We start from the raw sequence: 25,753 nt of genomic DNA, 5'->3' as shown, positions 1-25,753 counted from the left end.
TATAGTTTGCATACAAGTAATATATATCTTATTTATTTGCCCCTTTTTGTTTGTTTGTTCACCATGTAAAGCGGCCTTGGGTCCCTTGAAAGGCTCTATACAAATGTAATCTATTATTATTATTATTGCCAGGAATTTCTATAAACTCAATATTAGAGAGTGGTCTATTGCAGAATAATAAAACTGAGCTAATCCTGTGTGCTAAACATAATTGGGTACATCTTTAAACATTGTAATTTGCAGTTTTACAGTTATAGTTTATACATTTTCCTTCCTAGCCCTCAACATTATAGCTTTAGCAGACACGTGCATCACTGTTAACTATTCAGAAGTACGGCAGAGGCAAGATCCAGTATGGATTGATGTTCTCTTGCTACAGGGTCAGTTGACTGAGGGCTCAGATGTGGTGGACTATCTAATGGAGCAGGCCAACGTGGTTCCCAGGATGAACCCTCTTATTCTAAGCACTGACCGGAAATACCTCGACTTCACTGCCAAGCCAGGTGACCTGTGCTAAACATCCTAAACTATTTATTATTGATTCCCTGCCTAGGTTCCTCTCATTTCCTCCTAACACTCCCAACTCCTGCTTTCTTGCTTTGCAGTTGTCGATGAATGGGAGGACACCACTATGTTTTCATACTACGACTCCAGAGACAAAACAGCAGTGGTGGCCAAGAGAATGAAGTACTTTACAAATAACGGTAAGAAGTTGCTTGCTATTTAAATCTTAGCTCCTAATTAACTCTTGCAGATGGATACAAGTGATTTCATTTCCACAATGACTTGCAACAATTCAAATCACTAATTCAAGCATCTGAATTCTTTCCTCTGTGGAAGTGGACCAACCACTCTTCATTTACATGTTGATTTCTGTAAAATAAGCATTATCTGAACAAGAAGTAATCCTTCACGGCTTTACTGATCTATGAAAGGGTGAAATTGACCTTTTGTAAAAGCAGGCTGTGCCTCCAGGAAGATAATTGCTGGGTCTGCTGACTGGCTGTGGGCCAACACTCTAAACGGTCAGAGCTGCATTTCACTGCTCAGGCCTGCAGTGTGGCTGTCTCAGTGAGGATGAGGAGGCTGATTGCCATCCTCCTCTGCGGACTAGCTGATCGGCTGCCTGCTTTTCTGACTGACTGACTCACTGACTGGGGGGGGGGGGGGGGTGGTGATAACTGTGACAGGTGGCACACTTCTCCACTCATACACTGAGCTCTCTGCCAGATGCCTCAGTCCCTCTCACCTACAAAACAAACTGAACATTCCTAATTCCCCTTCTCCCTTTCCATCGGATTCTCATCATCATGAGCTAACCCTAAGAAGCAGCTTTTAGTATCTACGCTCAACAGATCTGGAATACACTTCCTGAAGACAGGAGGTTAAGCCCTAACCCTGAGGCTAAACACTTTTTCTGTTTAACTGCTGCTTTTCCTAAGGTCATTTATTGGCATTATATGATTATATTTCTTTGCTCTTTTACCCTAGATGAGGATGGGATGAGTGCTGTGACCATGTGGATAGTCGGAGATTTTGAGGAGATCTCAGGAAGAAAACTGTTATTAAATGCTCTAAAACATATGGTGAGTATCATATATAGAAATTGTATTTATTGGGATAAACCCCTTGAGATGCACCATCTCGTTTTCAAGGGGGTCCCGACAATAGCAACAACTTACAGACATACATAGACAAAAAGCAAAACATGACAAACCACGTACAGTCTGTTAAGTAAAAGTAAAGTTATACATACTATCATTACAATCATTACAATTTGAGAGACAGTCGAGCAGATCAGTTTCATCAATATCAGTTTCATCAATAACAAGTGCAGACCAGTTGAAAGTGAGATGATAATGCATGTTTAAACATACCCAATGATGCAAGAGATCTAATAGCAGCAGGTAAAGTATTCCAGTCTGTTGGGGCTTTGAACATGAACGCTCTTCTGCCAATAGATTTTTTTGCAGAGGGGACAGAGAAATAAATCTGGACAGAGTGTCTAACTTGATGATTTGGCGAGTAGGGTACAAAATACTGCTTTTAAATAAGGGGGATAGTTAAGATAAATGCATTTTAAATATCAGCTGAAGCCAATGCGTGTGTGTGCGACACATGGCTGTTCCTCATTCTTTCAACCAATCATTAACTTTCCAATAGGGACCACTTGGGAAGTCATAAATTGACACACCGTACATACTGAATATATGTGTTATATGTCGGTTGTTGTGCGTTTGAAAGCATAAATACTGATATTATTGGAGTGAAATCAATTTACATTACTAATTAAACATTTTTTGTAATTAAGTTTTGACAATATATTACAGGCCTTAAAGGTGGGGTAGGTAAGTTTGAGAAACCGGCTCGAGATACACTTTTTGTTATATTCCATGGAATGCTCTTAACATCCCGATAGCAATGAATATCTTAAGTGCTTTGACAAAAAATCCATTAAAAAAAGATTTCATCTGTGGAAGCCGTAATACTGTAAAAAGTACGACCAATCATTTTAGCCGGCCCGGTTAAAATAACTGGATGGCCTACCTGCCTGTCAGCCTTCCATCTGTGCACAAACTTATCTCGTGCCCTCATTGGTCATGTGCGCGTTCGTGTGTGTTGGAGGAGGGGCTCTGTAAGGAAGTGGCAGATTTTTTCCGGTTGTGTATTTTCAAATTCTACGCACTCGAGCTGGTTTCTCCGAAATTACCTACCCCACCTTTAATCTAATTGAACTCAATCAATCACCTTTTTCACATTGGTCTTTCTTTGACACCAATTTTGATGTTACGAAACTGTACATCTAAACCTCACTTCCAAGCAGGAGAGATAAAGTGCATTTGTATTTTTTGTGAACTGCTTAGTGCAGGGCTTTATGACCTACAAATAGGGACATTTTCCTTGAAAATACATTACTCTCAAAAATCATCAATACAGATGTTTCTACAATAGAATATTCACTTGTTGACACACTATGGATGAAATAAGCTTAAAGGCATTTTTCTTTTATCATGAAAAAAGATTCCTTGCTGATAAAATAAGCAGACCAGGAGAAGCCTTTACGGTTACTTTTAAGCAATCAGCTCCCTCTCCTCCCAGAGTTCTCAGTCAGTGACACCTGGGGACTGAGAAAATAAGGGAATCTGTGATATTTTTCTGAATTATATCTCTGCTGTGTGTGTGTGTGTTGTGTGCGTGTGTGTGTGCAAGCAGAAGGCCAGCCCTGGAGTGCGAGTGGGGGTGATAGATAACCCCAGCGGAAAGCCCAGCGAAGATAACAGCGTGCTGTACCGAGCTATCTGGGCCTCTCTCCTCACCCAGAAGAACAAGGCTGCAGCAGAGTTTGTGCAGAAACTTGTGAAAGACGAGAGCAGCCAGCTCCTCCAACAGGGGACCAAGATAAAGGACCTACTGATGCAGGTAAAGGATTGATTCAGGAGTGCACTTATCTCCGTTTCGTCAGATCAGAGATATATGATTCCAGATATTTAATGTGCCTTATATATTTCATATTTCAATTAAATGGAATCCGTTCAGATTGTGTATTGTTTGCCATTACATACAATATCATGACATTCATAGCCTGGTTTTAAATCACCAAAGTATCAAAGAAAATTCTGTTTTGGTATACTGTAGGTACCAACACTCTAAATCTTTAATGGTCCGAGTGAAATATCTCATATTATATTGATATACATCTGTATCAATGTAATTCCAATTTGGAAATTAACCAAAACTTTATTTAGTTATTTATTCTCTGAAACATGAGCACATTGTGGTGTAATTATGGAGTGTTATTTTAACCTGTGTGAACTTACTTTATTAGCAAGTAGCATAACCAAGATGACACATCCATGCTGGGTTTGGAGCATGTGTGATCTGCCTCCTGACTGAAATGTTCTCACTCTTCATATAAGAAGGATATCGGCAAATGAGATATTTCTCATCCCTGCCACCACAGTAATGCTGTAATGTTTATTTAGGTCATACAGGTATACAGAAATGTTCTGATGCTAATGGTCGAGGCTGACTTAGAAAATTACAAATGATAACCTGCTTTGTAACACATGAAGGCCTTTTAGCGTAGGTGGTGAATCTAACTAGCGTAGGTGGCGAAAAAATCAAACTACTCAAAATGTATCAATTTGACAAGTGAGATACCATCACGTTATTTATAGATATGAGGGGTGCGGTGTGGGTGATAAAGATAAAATCTGCTGTTGTACGTGCAATTTAAAATTACCATATTGATATATTTTTTGGTATTTCATTTTCTAGAAATTCAATATATAAACAAAACCACATGTAAATATCTGTTTTAGAATAAACCAGTGTGAGAAGTAGAGTACCTGAGGTACTTCATCACATTGCTGCACAGTCCTATAAATCCAATGGCGCCATAAAACAGTCCTGCTCATTGATTTGCAACATTGCCTGTCACGGACTAATACAACCAGAGATATGAAAGCGATAGCTACCCAAATATAAACAGTAAGCTCCAACCACCAATACATTCATATTGAGTTATTGTACATAGAGCTGTATCATCCAACCCTAAAAGATATGCAGGACTACAACACAGGTGTCACTGTGTGTAAAGTTAGAAATCAAATATTTTTGATTAGTTTTTAAGTGAATGGTGTATCTCTGCAAAATGGGAAGTATTTGATTGGACACTGATAATTGATAACCTTTTAAAGCAGAATTGATGAGCATAATGACAAAAATGAGGAAAACAAAGGTTGGATATGTCCACTTTACAGAGATTCATCTGCCACTGCTTTCTTGATTCAAGTGCACAGTCAGGGGAAATGGTGATTGATGAGCCCATCTTCTCGTTCCCCTCCTGAACATCAGCTAACAGAATACATTTAGGGCACGCATGACGCTCCACAGCCTGTGGATGCCACTCAGTTCCACTTGGTCTGTCACAGGGCCAGTACAAGACGGGCTCCACATGCTGAGTCTTTCATATAAAGTGCCGGTGGATACCTGGTCTCCGGACCTGATGAATAGCCGAGCTCCTGTTCACCGTTCAGGCCTGTGTAAAGTCACATGTGTTCAGCCAAGCCTGACCATCACTGTGCCGCTGTGAGCAGTCTACAGCCACTACTTTTCTCCCTGCTCTAGTGTGCAGTATCCACCCACACAGCTTCACACACAAGAAAACAAATTCTCATGCTCTAATCAACAAATCAGCTGACAGGAGTGCTCCCATCTCTTCCATCAGGAATAAGTCATACAGCACAGGTTACATCTGGGACCAACCATAACAAACTTGCCTTCAATTATACCAGCCGTAAACAATGGGGAGAGAATAGGCTGGAAATAGCAATGAAAAGATGGGTAGGAGGTGGCTGTGTGAGTTGAGACCCAGAGTCGAGGGATATGAGTTTATTATTGGCTGCCAGACAGACTTGCTGACTGGATTGTGCTGACGTTATTGGTATTTCACCTGTTCTCCTGAGGAGGGATGTGGGAGAAACTAATAACCTGACTCCACAAACCAGCCACACTCCCACACCTAATTTGTTATGGACAAATATGGCCGAGGCTTAATTAAGAGTTTGTTATATTAATTACAAATGGATTAATCTCATTTTCACACATGTGCATTTCTGACAGCTCGGCCCTGGCTGAAGTATTCCTTGTTTAGAAACTGCAGTGAGTGCGCTGATGCAAGACATCAATGATGTTGTGAATAATGTTTTGGCCTCGCATACATCACTCCTAAGGCCAATGCATCACTCGGATGTTGTTTTGGACAGGCTGTAAAGGGAGAAAGGTCCTTGAGCTAGTCTATTGGATCTTGCAGCACATCGCAAATTCAAATCTGAGCCAACAATGCAATCAATTGATCTAACATCCTAAACAAACATTTGTTATTCTGCTCTAGGGCATGGACGTCGATGCCTTTGAGAAGAAGTTCAACACATTGGAAGTGGATTTTATTCGTAGTCAGCAGCTGTTTTGTCGAGACGTCCTGAAGCTGAGCCCAGGACAGGGAGCAGTGATCAGCAACGGCAGGGTGAGTGGGCTTCAAATAAGCATTGCAAAAATATTGATCTCTGTATGTCTCCCTATAAAGTCGAACAGACCACAATATGTTTGAGAGTAAGGTAAAGTGTTGGTTAAATATTTCTGGGTACAGTGGCGAAGGATCCTCTAAAGATGTTCCCTCTTGTGTTCTCAGAGTGCTTCTTTAGTACTGTCAAATCAGCATGAATGTTTCTCAAAGGTCACAGGTGGCCCACACTGCACTGTGCGCATGTGTGTGTGTGTGTGTGTGTGTGTCTGTGTGAGTGTCTATGTGCTGACTGTGTGTGTGTCCAGAGCTGATGACTGATGCCTCAGCAGCAGTGAGGCTGACAGCCACGGATGAAGAGGCCAGCCTCTGCCATGGCTGTAACAATTAATATCATTTTACATTCCTCTGCTGCAGTGGCAAGCCTCCCAAAATAGAAAGGAGGAAAACAAAGGCACCATCACTGAATAGCCTGACTTTAAGTGGATAAAACACTGTTACAATCACATTAAATGTAAACTCCCCATGGCAAGTGTTTAATAATACATGCTGGGATGGGAATTGTAAAAGTCGTGTTCTGACTGCCTTATTGTCTTCATTTAGATCCTCGGTCCATTTGGAGAGCAGGAAGAATTCACTGTGGAGGATTTCCAGTTGCTGCAGAAGATTACCCTGAGTGGTTCTGCAGAGAAAGTCAAAGACAAAGTGAAAGTGATGGGGCTGAAGCCAAAGCAGTACGTTTGTATTTGTATGTCTTTTTGCATGAAGGCAACTGCATCTGTCTTGAACTGTCACCGATCAACATTTGAGCCCTTGGACGAAAATGACGATTATAATGTGACTTGATACGTTTGATATTTGTTCTCTTTGTGCCACACCAACACTCTCATATGTAACTCTTCAAGTGTTCTGTAATAAACTCAATATCAGCTTCTCAGTGTCAAGCTACAGAAGCCTGAATATCTTTATGAGGCTACCTTGTTAACAGCTTAGCATCAGATTATGTGAGCTCTGTTTGACAACTCTTCTAAAACCTAGCATGAATAAATGATGGACTGTCCCTGTTACACCTTTATTCCCTTAGCGCCAGCGACTTAGTCATGAAAGTTGATGCCCTCCTTACCGCAGCCCCCAAAGGAGAAGTCAGGAGGGATGTCCAATTCATCAAAGACAGTCACAGGTAGGAAACTCTGTTTACTGTCCTATTGGCTCTGCAGTCTCACAGCGAAGGGTTTACTCTTCTTTTGTTAGAATAGATTTGAAAATGGCTATGCCAACATTTCAAGCAGTGCAGAAAGGCAAATCTTTTGATTTGCAGTTGTGCTGAATAAGGGTTGTTTAACCTTGTGTTGCTGAATCTGCTTTGGTGTGCTGTTCTCCTCCTCAGTGTGCTCCATCTCTCCCCGCGTGAACACGAGGTCTTCTATGATGTTGTGGCTATTGTTGACCCCCTCACTAGGGAGGCACAGAAGATGTCCCCGCTACTGATTGTAAGCTGAAAAGAGGATCATTTCTCTTCCCTACCGATTCCTTATCCAGCAGGGACACTTTAAAATCACTTTCACTGAAAGGAAGGGTCAGAAACACAAAGCTTTGCAAGGTGCAAAATAATAGATTTAGACATTGTTATGTCATTCTATCCTTACCTGGTGCTATGACCACATGTTTACTCTTAAATGCACATTGTCTATGCTCAGAGATAGTTAAGCTTTCAACAACTCAAAAGCATTTAGTGAGTCTGCAAAACTTATCGGAAAATAGAATCCCCATTCTTTCTCTATCTTCTAAAAGAAGTATCCTTACTTATTTCAGATGACTTGGAAACTGTTTTCTTAGTAGGCTTAGTTTCACTGCATCCCCTGTCTGCTGCATCTTGCAAGAGGCTCGCTGTGGTGAAGAAAATGACTTGGTTGAATATGAAAATATGACTCACCATGCTTTTACAGACAGTCAGACAGCCACATTCAGTAGCTGTTGTTTACTGCAGTACACTTCACAAAAGTGTACTGCAGTATGCAGGAGAAATTAAGATGACGGCATATCAGCATTAAGGCTGATTTTAAGGAAGGTAGGTTAATGTGCTCGAGGCCACTGTTGTATCATGAAATATGTGATGTAAGAATACATGTGCCATGACATTAAAGAACCCTTTACATTTCAGTTTAGTAAGAGTGGTCACTGAAACTAAAATATGCCTTCAGTCTTTTTGTTCAGCTAAAGGCATTGTGTGTCTGACACCTCTCTGCTGGACTTGGCTCTGATCCTGTTTCCTATAACTGGGTCTCTTGTTCTGTCACTCCTGCAGGTGCTCAGTCAAGTGGTCAATGTGAGACTGCAGGTGTTTATGAATTGCAGGGCCAAGTTGTCCGAGATGCCCCTCAAGAGGTAAGCTCCTGCTCCAACAGTAATTACATTTTCCTGTTTGGCTTGTTTGTGTATCCTCTGTCCGCTGCATCTGTGCCTCGCTCCTTCCCTTTGTAAGATTATACTGCACAGATGCAATCTGCTTAATAACACCACCTTATTGCTTTGGGCCTCCCTTTGCATCCCTGGGCAAATTGCTTACAGCTTGCATTGCTACGTGCTCAAGACATGCAGTAAAAACAACACAATTAAAGGTTTAAATTAGTTCATTAACATTTACACCACTGAGTGAATGTTAGTCACTATGCTATTTAGGTGTTTTCTTCTTTAATTTGTTCCATAATGGATTGTGTCCTTAGTAATGATAGTTAGAACAGTTATTTATTTAAGTTAAATTCATCAATAAGGTGTCCTGTAAGAGCATTTTCTTTAATTCATTTCATTAATACCAAATGACAGAACATTTCCGGGAGGTTAACCCTCACATTGGAGGGCCAATGTACTGTTTGTATGTCTTCTGCTAAAACACTCCTGACCCATCACACTTCCTGTCTTCAGTGAAATATGCCTGGTACACAAGTTCAACTTTGAATGTTATTCCTAACATAATCTTTCTGCTTTCTAAAGTACTGTCCTCACATTCACAAGTCATTACTATTGATCAAGAATCCTAAAACACTACCACTTAGGGATCTGATGACCTTTTACATGACAAAAAGAAATAGGATAATGCGCATCCTTTCAGTTTTTTTATTTTGGGTCTAATCATAGAGATCCTGGTCATAAAATAATGATATCTGTAAATGAATTCCCTGCTTGATGTGATTGGGTTTATTGTATTCACTGGTATACTTCTCATAGTGGTACGACCGCAGCTGATCTTTGATCTCTTTTCGACTTTTGGAGAATTGATCAGCTTTCAAATTGGAACCAGTCCAATGAAGATTGTGTGTTTTCCCCTGGTGTGCGAGGTTTCTCCTTATTACCTGCAACACCCCCCTCACCACTCTCCTGTGCGGTGCTAGCAGCCTGGACTCTGCCCCGGTCCACAGAAACATGGCTGCTGTGACTAATACATCACTTTTAGATAATCTTTCTGCGAATAGGAAATGTTGTGCCTTACCTTTTGAAAAATAAGAAGGCATTCAAAATAAATATAATTAGCATTGGTTATGTTTATCATCTGCTACGGTGTTTACACTGATTATGACTTCTCTGTGTCAGAGGCCATACTGGAGAAAAGCAATTAGCATTCATATTAGCTCGGAACTAGCCTCAGTGACAACTCTGAGTAATAACGAAGGAAAGGAACATTTCTGGGACACAGACCACCCGCACATATTCCTGTTATTGGCCAAGCAGGCACACTGGCAGTAAAAGTATTAGATTCCTAACTTTTAGGGGATTGTATATACACGGCTGTCACAAAAGAGCCTATCCCTCCTGTCCTAGAAAAGAGACGATTGCACTATATGTCATCATTTTAATGGTTTCTGAGGTGTACTGTGTGTTTGTTGGATGGAATTGTTGACTCAGAAAAAAGTCCTGCAGGATATCCATCATTTTATGTCTTTCAATTTTCCTCTCTATTGTGATATATTATGTTAATTTGCATTAATCTCCAAGGCCAGCACTTATATTTGAATCTATGGTTGTCTGTTTTCACAGCTTTTACCGCTTTGTCTTGGAGTCTGATGTGAATTTCTTGGCCAACGACACAGTGTCTCCAGGACCAGTTGCCCGCTTCCTGGATCTCCCAGAATCCCCCCTCCTCACTCTCAATATGATAACACCGGAGAGCTGGATGGTGCAGGCTGTCCGCAGTCCCTACGACTTGGACAACATCCTCCTGCAGGAGGTATCCCGCTCCCCAGTCATTGTTGGCAGCAGTCTAATCGCTCTCACCTCTTAATTCGGGCCGTGGTGCATTCTATTAATCATCCCCTGTTGTTTTTTCTTTTCTGTACTTTCTTGTTTGGCTCCAGGTGAGCGGGATGGTGACAGCCGAGTACGAGCTGGAGCACCTCTTGCTGGAGGGCCACTGCTTTGACCTGTCGACCGGCCAGCCCCCCCGCGGACTGCAGTTCACCCTGGGCACGAGTCGGGACCCCATCATGTATGACACTATTGTCATGGCTAACCTGGTCAGGAGCTTTCTCTACTCAAAACTAAAGTTACCAAGACAGCTTCCTTGCACTGTGTTGGATATTGTTTATGAAAGGGCTATCATAGTCATTAATCACCGTAGTAAGTTTGGAACAGAAACTGTGAAAACAAGTGTGAATTTAATGCTTACAATAATTACTCGAGCCCCTGCTGTTTTAACTACAACAGGGATATTTCCAGCTGAAAGCCAGTCCTGGTGCCTGGACCCTGAGATTACGTCAAGGGAGATCAGAGGATATTTATCAGGTTCTCACGTGAGTATTCACCAGTGTTTACACCACTTTCAATTCCTATCTCTTCCTTACAGACATTGATATACTATATATTAAACGTATAATATATATTAGGTAATGATACTAATCGGGCTGCTCCACAAGTAGCACAGCATGAAGGTTGTTTTCAGCTACCTCTCCATTTCATGCCATAGCTATGAAGCCCATCACTATGGTAACATAGAGAGCTGCTGACAGTGTAGCAGCTCAAGGTTTTGATGAGTGCAGGGAGTTCTGCTCGCTACAGAGCGGAGAGAGACAGGTAGGAGGAGAGGGATGCTATTAAAGAGAAGACAAAGTGGAGGGATGATTCAGCTGGTCACCTGCCATGCCAGACAGCGAAATATCAGCAGAATGTGTTTCAGTTAGGACGGCGTAGGTGTCAAAGGCTGCATATACTAGACACAGCGTGTTGGCGTTGTCTAATTTCCCCGGACAAATAAAAACAATATTGTGCTTTGGTTGCTTTGATGCTTTTTGAACAGAATACAAAAAAACGTCCATGTATTCTTTTAATTCTGGACTTCTAATTGAGAAAAAAGTCAAATTGACCTAAGCCAAATTATTTTTAATTTTTTAAAGGAACTAATAGCTCATAATATAAATTCTACATTACATGATAATCCCTCATAATCAAGAACCCTGAATCCAGTCTGCATACTCAGCTGTACTGCTTCCTGCACGAGATGTCCTTACAATCACACATATTGTCCTCTCTGGCTATCCTCACACACGATTTAGGACACATACAGCCCTCGGTTCCTCTGGAATCATATCAGACAACCAAGATTTATTCCCCAATCCTCCAGGTGAAGCTAAGAGGTGATGTCATTTTTCACCTTGGCAGTGTCATTATTCTTGTGGTTAGCGGCACTCTGCTCTGGTTAGGTGGCCGATCAGAGTCTAGTGGGAGTGTCTGTGCTCTCCATTCTCCGAGCCTGCGTTTTTCCTGTTCCACCCCGCGCTGCCACTGCGTCTTGCCCTGACAGCGATGAATGAGATGGCCCGCTCTCCTCTCCTCAGAGCAGGGATACAGATTGATCTCTGGCGCTTTCTAACACAAGCCCTAAAGGCTGAGTTGCATCAGTGACAGCAGAGGAGGCAAAACACAAGCAGCACTTTGGGCCCAATGAGGAGGGGGCATTTATCATAGTGATAAGGTTAGTTTTTTGCCTTTAGTAAGCACTGGAGTCGTAATGGCTCGCTGTGCATCGTAGCCTTTTGCTCATCTCTTCCTGAAGTTTGCGCTCTGGTGTTTCACCATGCAGATCCTGCCTGCCAAAACACATTCTCCACTGGACAAATCTGTCCTGAAACAATTACAGTGAAAGGCAAGTGTTATACAATCAATACAGAACAGAGTTTCTCATTAAGTCTGCCAGTATGTGGCTGGGAAGTAGTGATGGATAAAATACTGGTGAGGTGATTCTAAATGATGATGGAGGACAATGAATATGATCAGAGTGTGACCCTGGCAGATGTCCCATTATCTTCCTTAAGTGCATGCTCTCACTGTCGGTTAGTTGTATGTCCATTATCTGCTGTTGTCTCCCTAATGAAAGGAGCTCATACACTCCACTTTTCTTTCACTGTTGCTATGGGTAAAACATGTAAACCAATCTCCGTCACTGGAAACAATGGAATCAAGTCAGACTGATTGGTTGAGTTGCCTTATTAACTTCTTAAATTACAAGGTGATGCTGATACAGACACTTTATATTTAATAACAATAATGACCTTGCTCTATATTGTGTAATTGTATTTTGTCCCTAGACTTTTAGTGTACACTTTTTTTACTAATGTCAAGTTTAAAGTTTGTGATAAAAGCTTCACATTATTTCTGAGTTCATTATTATATCACAATTAATATGTATATCATAAAATATACTATATAAACATTAGTATAACCATATCAAAATCAAACGGTTTCGCACTTTAATGTGTCCAAAAACACACATTTGATCATTTTCTGGAATTGCTATTATTTTAAAATCATGTTATTTTGACTGCTGATAGATTTTTTTGATGATGGATTTGGTCTGTTAAGTTTTAATAAAGATGGGGCCTTCCCTCTGTTATTCTTACTAACTGCAGATCTGTTATCTAGATTTCCTCATTCTTTGATTTCCAATCTTAAGTGAATGTAATGATTTTTCTCTCTTTGTCCACTTTTTCAGGCACGATGGAACCGATTCCCCTGCAGATGCTGGTGATGTCCTTGTTGTGCTGAACAGTTTCCACAGTAAGATCATCAAAGTCAGAGTGAGTGTTTTTTCAGACCTTTAAAAGAGTACGTTAGATTTCTAATAGCACCGGGCATTATGCAGTAAAAGGCTCCAGCTGGCCACACATTGAGGATATCGGGATGATTTTAAGCAGTTTATAATACAATCACTGATGCAATGATTGTCGTGTGTCTCCTTCCACATTATAGGTACAGAAAAAGGCAGAGAAGATCAATGAAGATCTTTTGAGTGAAAACAGTGAAAGTAAAGGCATATGGGACTCCATAGCAAGGTGTGTAATCGATTCTCACACACATCTTACATTTGGTTGCTTTAAAAACTCTCCCTCAGCCGACTGGCAGTAACCACTGTGGTGGGCTCATTGATTTGTGGGTCTGCTGATGTTCCTTATGTTTCTCAATTACACCTTGTGGTTTCAGGAGATCTAATTCCTCCCCTCGATCCAGACTGCAATATTATGCTGTAAGATCTAGTCTTGCAAAAAATATGTGCTTCTGTAGGTATGTGTGTGTGTGCATTTGTGTGTTTTCCCCAACACTTCCTAACTGTGATCCTGTCTCCTCACTTAATGCCTGCTGTGTGAAGTGTTTGGAGCACTTTTGAAAAAAGGTAGGCAGTGTTGTTGCAAACCATTTAACACTTCCTCATATTCATTAGCATGCAGTTATTGGCAACTTTTTGTAATGAGAGAGAATGTTTTTATGAGAAGTTATAATGTAAAGCTGTGTTTAAATAGGATGTTTCATTTTGATGTGCTCTTTTGCATTCATTCATTTATCAATGTGGTCATTTTCAGAATATCAACAGCACTAAATGAAATGGTGTATCCTGCTTTATGTCCATGTTTAAGAGTATGACAAATGTAACTTTACTCCTTGAGTAAACATCAGCTGTAATTGGTTGCTGACGGAGACAGTTAAACTATTTCCACACCTCACTTTAGCCTCGATTTTCTGCCTGACAAACGTTTCTAGAGCTCACCGACAAAAGCCATCAGAGTCACAGAGTGGTGTTCGTATGTGCTATGTGGGGACTGCTCAAAGATAGCAGACGTTTCCTAGAAGTCTGACAGGCTAAATATCTGACCCTGTCATGAGCAGTTAGCCAGCCAATGAGAGCGCAGGACTTGTGACGGATGAAATATCGCCTCTTGGCTGAAACGGCCACATTTACAGCAACGTCTATTAATGTGCACTGTCCCTGAAATAAGGGTAAACCTGCAGGAGGGGACGCCTGTAGCCTTTAAACACAGACCAAAGTTATGTTGCACACGCAGGGTAATTGGTTAAGAGTAAAGATGTGTGGAAACATTAAAAAGCATGAGCATTGAACCAGTTATTTCTGTCATGCCTCCTGTGTGTTTTAGTGAAGTCAGTGGGGATTCCTCCTGGTGAAAGACGATGCTCATGTAGTGTGAAAACCACATGGACTTTAGTTCTTTCAAAGACAGCCAGTTGTGTAGTGTGAACAATGAAGGGACCTGACATCTTTGGAAGTCATGTAGTGTGAACTTGGCCTCGGCATGCATTCACCTTCACTATGAAAGAAGACCTTTACTTAGGCAGAGATATACCAATAGGGACCATTTATGCTTGTGTTGACAAAGGAATGAACTCCCTAGTAATGCCAAGGTGCTGGGACTCAAATTAAACCTCACATTCAGTAGGAACAGTGCAGACTCCATTCTGATCATGTGACTGCGGACTAGCCGTGTATGTTTACCGTCATACTGTAGATCAGCGGTTCCCAACGTTTTTCAACTCAGGAACAAACAACAAAAATGTTCACGGCCCACATTCAACCATAAACAATACGGAGGCTAAGTAAAGTTCTGATCAATTCAGAACATGTGACACGTTAATCCAGTAGTGCAGACCTCTGTCAAGGACTGTAATGGCCGTTGCTAAGGAGGATCAAGAAAAAGAAAGGAAAAGAGGTTCAAATAAAAAAAAATCTTAATAATGAAATGTTTCCACACAAATCATAAGGTTTTGCAAATTATTTGGCGGCCCACTTGCAATGCCTTCGCCGACCACTAGGGGGCCACGGCCCACAGCCCACAGGTTGGGAACCGCTGCTGTAGAGGTATTGGTACTAGTGCAGTGATTGTTATTGTTATTTAAGGGTATTGAAAGGTCTTTGTTTATCCAGGTTATCTGGGAACATCAAGCATGGTTGGGCGATACTAGCCTTTGGTCCCTGTGTTATTGCAAATAGAGCTGTGATCTCAGCAATACATTAAGAGCATTCTTGGTTCTGCTGTCTGATCGGGAAGCTTTCTGTGAAGGTATTCTGGGCTTGTCCATCTGGGAGGGCAACCCCGGGCGGAAACCGAACAAAGTGAAGGGATTACAGATCCCTCCTGGCCTTAGCATTTGCTTTTAGGAGCTCCAGGACCTCATTTGGGCTACACTTTATAACCTGCCTCTGCCATGACCAAGGGAAATAGAGCTGGAAGTAGTGAGATGGATGAATAGATTTATAATTGAATGTAATCTTAAGACCATTTCCCATGGTATGGCTGAATTTGAGTAATGATAATACCTTTAACATTAAAAGGTTAAGTAATAGGTTGAATTAGCTTGTTCCAGGAGGCATAGCGTCTTCTTTAGTGCCAGTGATGTATGAATTTTGAATTGTATTAAACTTAACCACATTTCTACACATTGCTCTGGAGAATATAATAATAAAGTCCTCATCAGTCCTACTTAACATCCAGTGAAGGTTTGGAAATGATGACTAAATAAAGCAGCCATTAGATAAAAGATGAGCAAAAAACACACTGAATACCATCCAACACAATTAGGTTTGTTTAACAGATGACCCACACAATGAAATCATTGTTTTGTCATTGATAGAACAGAATGCTTTTGCATAAATATATTTATAAACATTTAAAAATTACTGCACAACTTAAAGTGGACCTATCATGTTATATTTGAATAATATATTGTAGGGCCATACCTATATAAAACATGTCTGTGAAGGTTTTTTTTCAAAATACCAAACAGATCATGCATTTTAGCCATGCCTCATTTCGCTCTATTTGCTGTATTCCAGCCCTGTTTTTGCAAGGGCTGATTCTGTGGCAAATGAGCTGCAGCTGACCACGCCACCCTGCAAAGGAGGGGGGTGAGGCACGAGCGTCATGTTACCATGCTGTTACCATGCTGTTACCATGCTGTTGCCATGCCACGGCAACCTCTCATTCCCCTGATAGGTGGAGAGTTGCCTATAGGCGGAGCTCCTTGTTTCTGACGTCAGAGATATTTCAAATCTGTATCAGTCTGTATCAGATCCGTTGCAGCCCTGTTTTTAGAGATTTGGGTATGGAGGAAAAGAGAGGGTTGTGTTTTCTGACACTTGGTGAGTTCCCTGACACACCGGGGACACATATTCATGTATAAAAGACGTACAAAATTGCATTTTGCATGATAGGTCCCCTTTAATAATAGCGACGGATTAACCGCAGTAAAAGGGTCTGAAGATTTCAGCAAACATTATGTACACCTCGACGAGTTATCTTAGAAAGTGTTGGGAGTTTAAAAGCAAAGATGTCTTACCCATCACTTCATTTGTAACCTCAGAATGCTTTGAGGGATTTGCTTTGTAAGGGGGGACTGAAGGCCATGTATTGATCGAACACATCTGAAGAATTAGTGATGTGGATCGAAATTTGAGTGAGTGAGTTTTTACAAATTATCTCATCTCTAAGGAGAGTTTTATCTGTGTAGAGTAATAATGAGGCTGAGTGAAAATAGATTTCTTTCCTTTTCGACATGCTCTCAAACCTTTTTCTTCTTTGTGTCCGGCTGGAAAAGGAAAATGAAGGAACATTTTCCCTCCTCCTGCTACTCTCAGCCTGGGGAACTTTGACGGTTTAATGTCCTTTACACTGAGTTTACAGATTAGAAACTTCAAGAGAGAGAGTGGAGGGTGCTGTAGAAGCCAACTTCCTAAAGTAGTCATAAGGTCTTGAAGAGTTTTAGATGGGGCTTGGCCATTCATCTTGGCCATTGAATGTAGAAAAACACAATACTTTCCTGTGTGTACTTTCTAAGATCTGAGGAAAGATGAGCAAAACAGAGCTGTCCCCCATGAGTGTTGGGGGTCTCTTCTTGCTTTGTTACCGTTTTGGATGGTTGTGGGTTGGTTTTGAGACTTCTCCATGAGGGTCTCACACCCCGGCAAACAGCAACAGTTAATAGCTTGAAGAGTAATAGAAAACAAGGTACAATACATCTTCTATCAGTTTGTTTGTGTGTGTGCTTATGGCAAACATCTTGTTTGTGTCTTTGGATGATCTCCACACAGATATAATTATTCTGCTCAATCTACAGAGTTGTAGGAAAATGAGTAGAATTGTGTCCTGGTAGTGTTAGTGTCCATCGCTCAGGATTTATTCAGAGCTTTGTGGATACTTCCAGAGGTCCAGATTATCTGGTGTGAGTGAGTCAGCCAAACGGGCTCTCACCTGACTCTCTAAAGCTGCTTATCTGCTGGGTTTGGGGGGGGGGGCCCCTTATAATGGCTGGCTTAGTCATGGCAGGCAGCCGGTGTCCCCAGACCCTACTGATGTGTGGTGACTCCCTGAAAGCCAACTCAACCAGAGAGAGCTTTGGTTTGAAAAGGGAGATAAACGCTCTACAACTGAGCAAAGTGCAGCATCATGGGCCATCTGTACGTTTGTGTTGTATGGATGTTACTTGCTAACCAGCCAGTTTCTTACTCAGTATTTGCATGGGAGAGTTGTTTTTAGAGGACGAGTAGCGGTATGCTCCCTTCACACCTCCCCCCCCCCCCCCCCTCTCCCCCTCTCACTGGTGTCTTCCTGGAGCCTCGGGCCCAGCCTGTGTTTGTGATTGAGTGTGGGAGAGACTCTCCTCCCCTCATCAGCAGTCTGTTACCGACAAGGACACACAGTTTGACTGCAGACACATCTACCCTCCAGCACAATGCCTGATTTCTGTCCACTAAATGTGCCTGGCATCATGAGACACTGCTTTTCTATAGAGTTAGAGGGTGGAGAGTGTCCTTCTGAAATATAGGGTTTGTGCTGGTATCTCATCACTGTATTCAATTAAGTTTGTAACCTTGATTTTCTAATTGTTGGTTAACCTTTCGCTAACACCTAGCTATTTACTTCAGTTTCACTATCTTTAAGCAGGCAGGATTAATAAGTGTCATGATTCTTTTTCCTGTCTTGCTGCTTTGGTATTTTCGTGTCCTGGGGTACTCCAAAGTGGGAGGAGCTGCTCCACAGTGGACCACATGTCATGTCATTTGCTTCAAATGTGATTGCAGTTGGACCATATCAAAAATGCACTATGCCCAGTACACCCATGTTGTGTTCTGTTTTCATCCCTTTCATTAGTAAAAGCAGCCATAATACACTTCCCTTTTTAAGTGTTTTCTTTATGTCTGCCAATTGGCCATCTTTACTAAATAAATGAATTCCAAAAACCTGTTTAAAATAACTGCATCACTAGTTCATGCAGTGCAAATGAACAGGGTTGGAGACGGTAACATCCTTTGGAAACAGTTCATTCAGTTACATGAGAAAAGGACAATTTAAACTTCTCTGTCCTATAATAAATGAAGCCCGTCGGGTCCCACCAGGTTATCAGGCTTACCAGAGTTACCTCCGACATAAATGGTGCCTCAAGCTTTGCATTATTAATTGCGCCGTGATGTGCAGCTGAAATGTTTTGGAGAAATGATGCAACCACCGGCTTAAACACTTTCCTTTGTCTCTTCTTATATAAACATTATTTTTGCAATGGGTCCAATCTAATGAATATATACCAAATATGAACTCGCCGGTTTGTTAAAAAAAGAGAACCAGCGAGGCAACACTAAATCACAACAAAAGAGACATGCCTTCTTGTGTAGGTCCCTTTACTAGATCTACTACCACTACTCTCACTCTCTTTCCACAGATCGCTCGGAGTGCAAATCACTCTCTGCGGCCGAGCTCTCTGCCGTCATTACGGCTGTTGTTGAATTATTCCACGTTCAGCTTGACCTAACGTTACATTTATTTTTCAATCAATGCATTTGACGTTGTGTGACTCCCATCATGCAATGCATTCAGTGAAGCAGCTCAGGCCCAAGAAACAACAAGCAAGGCAGACAGCAGAAGTAGTGCTGCCTCTTTTTTCACAATCTAATAATCATTTTTTATTAGATTATGTTTTCCTTTTTTTTTACAAAGCTGTGCAATGTGAAGAGCGCACTCTGCAGCTTCATCCTCAAACTGAAGCCTAAAGTGTTTATTATACATTTATGTTTATAATGTTACCAAAAGCTTCAAATCCATGACACGCTTAGTGCTCCCATTTAACATTAAGAGGGTAACTTTGACTTACTGTTTTATTGATTGGATGGAAATCATTTCAGTTTAGATGATGCTCTTCATATGGTGGGCTCTCTACCTACGGATAAGGATAAGTTAACATGTCCCAGCTACTTTCAGTGTCTCGGTTATATCACATTATGATCTAGAAAGATCCTGCAGAAATCTACATTGATGTTAAAATCATATGAAAATCATGGTTTTCCTTACCATCGATTCATTCAAATGAAACGCCACTGCTTTACAGTATTGCATGGTTTGTCTAAAAATACTTTTTTTCTGGGTGTTATAATAATGATTGCTCCTGGTTCTAAAAAAGCATGGTGTGTGCTGGCTTAGTCCTGATTTACTTTCACCATGAATACGATACCAGTGGCTCACGTTCCGTCTTCTCATTTACAGCATCACAGGTGGCGGCTCCAAGAAGGATGAGGGGGAAAAGCAGAAGGAGGACGTTCTCAACATATTTTCTGTGGCCTCAGGACATCTGTACGAGCGCTTTTTGAGGTGGGTCACCTTGAGTTCACAAACACTCACACGCTTCCTTTCCAGGCCCTTCTTCATGCTGCATTCCTTTTATCCCTGACCCTCGAGCTGATCCTTCGCTCTTCCTTCACCATTTCAGAATAATGATGCTGTCCGTCCTTCGACACACAAAAACACCTGTTAAGTTCTGGTTCCTCAAGAATTACCTCTCACCCTCTTTCAAGGTACTTCCCCTTTCATTCTGTTATTCCTGCCTAGAGAATAAAAGGTCCTTCAGAGCTTTATTTAGACTAAGCAAAGGAATTATCTGAGGGTTGTTCCCTTTTTGTAATAGCCTCTCAGTCTTATGACCTTTTTATGCTTGTAACATAATGTCTGGAACTCATAAAATAACCAGCATTATATTTGTACTACTGGACAGAATTATGTAATATAATATATTTTTTTATTTGTATAGGTGTTTGTTAGCCTATCCACAAGTATTAATGTAATTGTAGCACTTTTCTTAGGTGTTTAGCTAATGAAAATGTGACCTTGGATTTATTTAACCTCTGGTGTGTTTTTTGGGGTGTTTAGGAAACCATCTCTGAAATGGCCGAGTCTCTTGGCTTCCAGTATGAACTGGTGCAGTACAAGTGGCCCCGTTGGCTCCACCAGCAGACTGAGAAGCAGCGCATTATCTGGGGATACAAAATCCTCTTCCTGGATGTTCTGTTCCCGCTGGCTGTGGACAAGATCATCTTTGTGGACGCCGATCAGGTATGGATCAAATGAAAGTGTCATATGAAGGAGCTAGGTGTGAGTGTGTGGCTGAAAGCGAAAGACGGGTCGAGATATCAGTTCCAGCGCCGGTGTGACGATTGGATGAGAACGCCGCTGAGGGTCGTCACTCCTCTCCTGACTCACCAATGTTCTCGCCCTTTCTCTCGCAGATAGTTCGGGCTGATCTGAAGGAGCTGAGGGATTTCGACCTGCAGGGAGCTCCTTATGGCTACACTCCGTTCTGTGACAGTCGCAGAGAGATGGAAGGTTATCGCTTCTGGAAAACCGGCTACTGGGCCTCACATCTCGGACACAGGAAATACCACATCAGGTAGTTCTTTACAAAAACTGTGAAGGGGAGCATAGCAGCACCAACATTCTGTCTGCTTGACTTCTGATATGTTACCTAATGTTCTATTATATACTATCAACATTAACACTATATTCCCCTTTCTGATATTTCCCTAGTTTAGAAAAAAATAGTTGTCACCATTTATTGGTATTGATGTCCTTGAAGGCTATTCACTCAGTATTTATTTGAGGACTGTTATCACATGCTTTGAAAAGCAGAATGAAAGGTTTCAAGGAAGTCTAAAAAAGAAATAAACATATAATATATCTCTCACAATGATGGAAATACATCTTTCTCTGTGCCTGACACTGCCTGTACTCGTTGGCTTACATCCATTAAAGAGTCTAGTGGAATGATTCATCATTTGGCAAGAACATGTTTTTGTTGTTCCTTCTAAGTTCCAGATATAAAAGAGAAAGAACTGGAACATTACTTGTGTATTCTTGTACTTCGAGGCTGGAAGTACTGTTGTTGTTTTTGGTTTTCTCCTTCCTACGATCTATTTGGATCTCAGAAACTGTAAACCCAAGAGAAAGCTTAACGTTTCCCACAGTGTAGTGTTGCATCTCATCCTACCCAGGCAATATAATTGAACCAATTTGCCAGAAGTTCGCTCACTTTGATTTGTCAAAAGAGTATTGTTTTTTTCCAGATTGCTTATTTGCAGTCAAAAAATATATACACCATTTTAATGTTCCAAAAAAGAAATGGTGGCTGCGCTACAGTACTGTGTTCATCCAGTTTCCATGGTGATTGGACCTCACCAATTATAGTGGCTCTGAAATAAAAAGTTCCGATTCTTGCTCGGTGTGTGGCACTGAGTTCTCCCTTTGTCAGTGTGATGGCTGAACAGAGTGCAGAGCTGTTAAGCTGTCATTTGATTGGATGCCAGCGTGCTGCTTAGCTCTGTGGGGGGGGACAGATGCAGCGAGGGTTTAATGATCTGCATCAGTGAGCCCAGGTAAAGAGGATGTGGTGAAAATCAGCTGGCAGGTCTAAAAACTACAAGCAACCCAGGGAATCCTTAAAAGTTTGGGAATTTGAGGGGGAAAGAATACAAGTTGAAGTTGAAATGGAAACATTTTGTTCTGTAAAGCCTGCTATAGCCTCATAATTCTCATCCTAAAGACTCTCAGGGTTGTAAAAGTAGTCATTGTGTCACAGTTCTTGACTTTGAAAGAATGTACCTTGAAAGCAAATTAAAATCCATGTCTATAAAGGTGTGTGAGCCCTGATCTAATAAGTGAAACAACAAGGTTTACTACGTTGGTTTATTAATATGAAACATTAGGGTCAATTATCCAAATGTGTCTAGGGTATTTATCTTTATTAAGTCATTATTTGTTTTATTACAAGTCATTCCTACGGGCCTTCCCTTCAGGAAATGGTTTTCTCACACCTGCTTTTTATGTCTTTCCCTCCTACATTCCAACCAGCGCGCTGTACGTAGTAGATTTGAAGAAGTTCCGGAAGATTGCCGCTGGGGACAGATTACGAGGGCAGTACCAGGCCCTGAGCCAGGACCCCAACAGTCTGTCCAACCTGGACCAGGTACGCCGCTCTGAAGGACATCATAGCATTTATAAACACGCAGTTGAGATTCCACATTTGTGATATATGTTTGAATGTTTCTTTAGGACCTTCCTAACAACATGATCCACCAAGTGGCCATCAAGTCTCTCCCTCAGGAGTGGCTGTGGTGTGAGACGTGGTGCGACGAAACCTCCAAAGTCTCCGCTAAGACCATCGACCTGGTGAGTTCCACAGCCGTGACATCTATTATCATTCACATCTTTTTAGATGAGATAATTATTAGCAACCCCCCACTTTAAATGTTCTTATAGTCTTTATTATTTACCTACCTTTATATTGTTTTATTTATTTTATAGGTCTTAAAGGATTTTATCTTATGTTATTAATCTAACAAACTTCAATAGCAATATTTATTTTTACGTTGGTATATTTGTATTCTTAATCGTTTAACCTTTAGTAGAATTATGGCGTTTTTATTACTATTATCTTTCTATTTGTATTTCTGTTGTACCTATATGTTCACTTTGTTTTATGGGGTTTTATATTTTATATTGTTGCATCGACTCAGTTGTCTTGTGTCTTATCTGTCAGAGAGAAACCATTATTTATTTAATTTAATTTTTATTATCATACATTTTTTTCTTGTTTGTCTTGAATTTCTTGTTTATTGTGAACTTGTGATGTGTCATTTTATAAAGCACTTTGAGCTGCATGTGTTGTATGAAAAGTGCTATATAAATAAAGCTTTATTATTAACAACTTTGTTTAGATGGTAAAATCCCTTTTTCCTTCTTTTTTAAAATATGTATTGTGTCTTGAAACATGCGGATAATGAACAAAGGGTTCGTATACCACTTTGTAGCCATGTTTGCAGGTTTTTGTTGATAATGGTGAACTGTATTTGCTGCAGCACTAAAAGACTGGAGTCCCCTCTACTGTGTAATGTCCATGATGCACTTGGCATTTAGGAAACAATTTAGGAGCAATCCTGTAGTCTCCTAAACTCATTTAGAGAATTACTGGACGGCCTCTAGTGGATTGGAATAGGAAGCTTTGTCTCATCGTGGTAATTCAGACACAAGACATGGGCTAATGTCCTTTTAACAGAATTGGAAATCAAATTAGGTTCCAATGCTCGCCACGGACAGTGCTGGGAACGACAATACGACTCGTTGGGAGGAAGTGGCCCGCGTGCTGTGAGTAATGCGCTTTGTCTCTCTGCTGCAGTGCAATAACCCGAGGACCAAGGAGCCCAAGCTAACGGCCGCAGCTAGGATCGTGCCTGAGTGGGTAGAATATGACAACGAGATAAAACAGCTGCTGAGGCGGGTTCAGGGACAGGAGGACACACCGGCGCCAAAACACACTCCCTCTGCCTCACAACATGAAAAAGGTTTGAAATAAAACATCATGTATTCCCAGTTTTACAAGAAAGAAAAGTCTAATGATCTATTCTACTCTTGTATGATTAACCTTTTTGTCTCTCTCTCTCTCCACTGTGCTCATTTTCATTATTCGTCTCCTACCTTCACCCCTAGACAACCAGCGTGATGAACTTTAGTGCCTGCCAGCCCCGTCCTGGAGAGGGGAGGGGGGCAGAACCTTTTTGCACGCAGCCCACCTGTGAAGCTTGACAGACAATTCCATCTAAACATAGCCATGGAGCGTTGCATCCCCAGCAGGATGTGATATTTTCAGATGCCATATCTGCTACTGCAGTGTTACAAAATGAACACGTATTGTAAGTGTTAACTGCCGACTGGGAACTTACGGGGTGCTTTCATCACTCAAATAAGTTCTTTGTTAGGATGTGATTGCCATGGTAAATGAAGTTAACTAAGAAGGAACTTGACAAGAAATTCCATAAGTGAAACATTATTTGTGATCCTGCCCCACCCTTCCATCACTTTTGATTAATACCTGGCATGTACTGTTATCAATGATGTAATCCTGCTGTCAAACAGATAAATAAATCAACAAACTACAATATCCTCATAGCAGGGGTAATGATGAGAGGTCAGTCAAAGCACTCTCTCAGACGTGTGTTTGAAAATAAAAACAATATTGCACTGATAATGTATGCAAGAATCAAACTGAGAGGGCACATTTCTAAGACTCTTTTTGTTCAGTTTTTCTATCATGGAAAACTGTTTCACAAAGTTTATGCATTTGCGTATCAATTTGCCAAAACCAAAGTGGTGAAAAGTGTTCTTACTGTTAAAACTGTTACATTAGTACTTGGGACTGTTCTTTATTAGTGGGTGTCATTCTTATTCTTGGTCAAGAGTAGGGGACTGTCTTTTCTTTACCTCAAATCTTTTTTAGTTTAGCCTTCCCTTGCAAGATTTATTATACAGGTTAGTGAGTTTATACTTATTGATCATCTAGTAAGTAGAATATCATTGTTCCACCCTCCTGTCTAGTTGCTCCTTTTATTATAAATCATAACAGAAATCTGAAACACAAGTCCAATATGTCTGAATATATTACTATGCACGTTCAGCATCACTCATTGATCAGTATGAACAGTCCTGCTAACTATATTTCAGGGTGGCTTGGAAACTACTCTCAAGCCCTTCAGCATTCACACATCTAGAGCCTGTTTAGTTTCACACAAATTGTTCATTTAAATTCTTAAGAGAATGGACGTCTTATTACCTTTGTTTTATTTGCCATAAATGTGTTTTGAATACTTTTGCTTTTTCAATTTCAAATGGAGGTTCCAATTAAACTATAATTAAAGCTGGGAGTGCCATGATGTTTTATAAAATTACAAATTCAACCCCTTTACCCAACAGCAGTTACAGTTGGTTAAACCCCGCCCCTGATTAGCGATTATCCAATGGCAGGACCTCATTGCCAAGGTGTGGATCAAAGGGTCCTCATTTGCACACTAAAGGTCATGGTCTACTGGTAGGATTTATGATTTTAACTTATTACAGTATGTTTACATCTTAGCTACATTTGGCTTCACTGCATTGAGTTTCTAGAAGTTACTTTCAAATATTAGAATTCCACAATGAACCACTGTTTTTGTCTCAGGAATAAAATGGGTGATGCTGCTCAGTCAAAGCCAACTGTCATTTTTCCTTGTCTTAAAGCCAATTAAACATTTTCACTGTGCTGTGTCAAATACAATTGTTTATATTTCTGTTAGGTAAAATTAAATCTTTGCTACAAAACCATCATTAC

The 25,753-nt window shown here is 40.9% G+C and overlaps 1 protein-coding gene across 2 annotated transcripts in view; it reads left to right on the top strand.

Annotated features, from left to right (window-relative positions):
* The window catches only part of uggt2 (UDP-glucose glycoprotein glucosyltransferase 2), a 35,621-nt gene extending 9,872 nt beyond the window's left edge, over positions 1–25,749 (top strand). The window contains exons 19-40 of one of the 2 annotated variants that reach the window (XM_034128661.1): positions 380–503; positions 606–704; positions 1,492–1,586; positions 3,214–3,420; positions 5,897–6,028; positions 6,629–6,759; positions 7,110–7,205; positions 7,413–7,515; positions 8,331–8,410; positions 10,058–10,247; positions 10,375–10,533; positions 10,724–10,809; positions 13,005–13,089; positions 13,262–13,344; positions 19,831–19,935; positions 20,054–20,138; positions 20,491–20,673; positions 20,847–21,007; positions 22,465–22,579; positions 22,666–22,782; positions 23,789–23,954; positions 24,100–25,749. In XM_034128661.1, coding sequence (XP_033984552.1) covers positions 380–503; positions 606–704; positions 1,492–1,586; positions 3,214–3,420; positions 5,897–6,028; positions 6,629–6,759; positions 7,110–7,205; positions 7,413–7,515; positions 8,331–8,410; positions 10,058–10,247; positions 10,375–10,533; positions 10,724–10,809; positions 13,005–13,089; positions 13,262–13,344; positions 19,831–19,935; positions 20,054–20,138; positions 20,491–20,673; positions 20,847–21,007; positions 22,465–22,579; positions 22,666–22,782; positions 23,789–23,954; positions 24,100–24,122 — 2,625 coding nt within the window. In that variant the 3' untranslated portion in view covers positions 24,123–25,749. Of the gene's footprint in view, positions 1–379; positions 504–605; positions 705–1,491; positions 1,587–3,210; positions 3,421–5,896; positions 6,029–6,628; positions 6,760–7,109; positions 7,206–7,412; positions 7,516–8,330; positions 8,411–10,057; positions 10,248–10,374; positions 10,534–10,723; positions 10,810–13,004; positions 13,090–13,261; positions 13,345–19,830; positions 19,936–20,053; positions 20,139–20,490; positions 20,674–20,846; positions 21,008–22,464; positions 22,580–22,665; positions 22,783–23,788; positions 23,955–24,099 lie in introns of both variants that reach the window. The other variant, XM_034128659.1, reaches the window with a different exon arrangement.
* Positions 25,750–25,753: the final 4 nt, after the last annotated feature.

Source organism: Trematomus bernacchii, unplaced genomic scaffold (assembly GCF_902827165.1).
Source record: "Trematomus bernacchii unplaced genomic scaffold, fTreBer1.1, whole genome shotgun sequence".
Classification (NCBI taxonomy): domain Eukaryota; kingdom Metazoa; phylum Chordata; class Actinopteri; order Perciformes; family Nototheniidae; genus Trematomus; species Trematomus bernacchii.
This window is presented reverse-complemented; position numbering and strand designations above follow the sequence as displayed.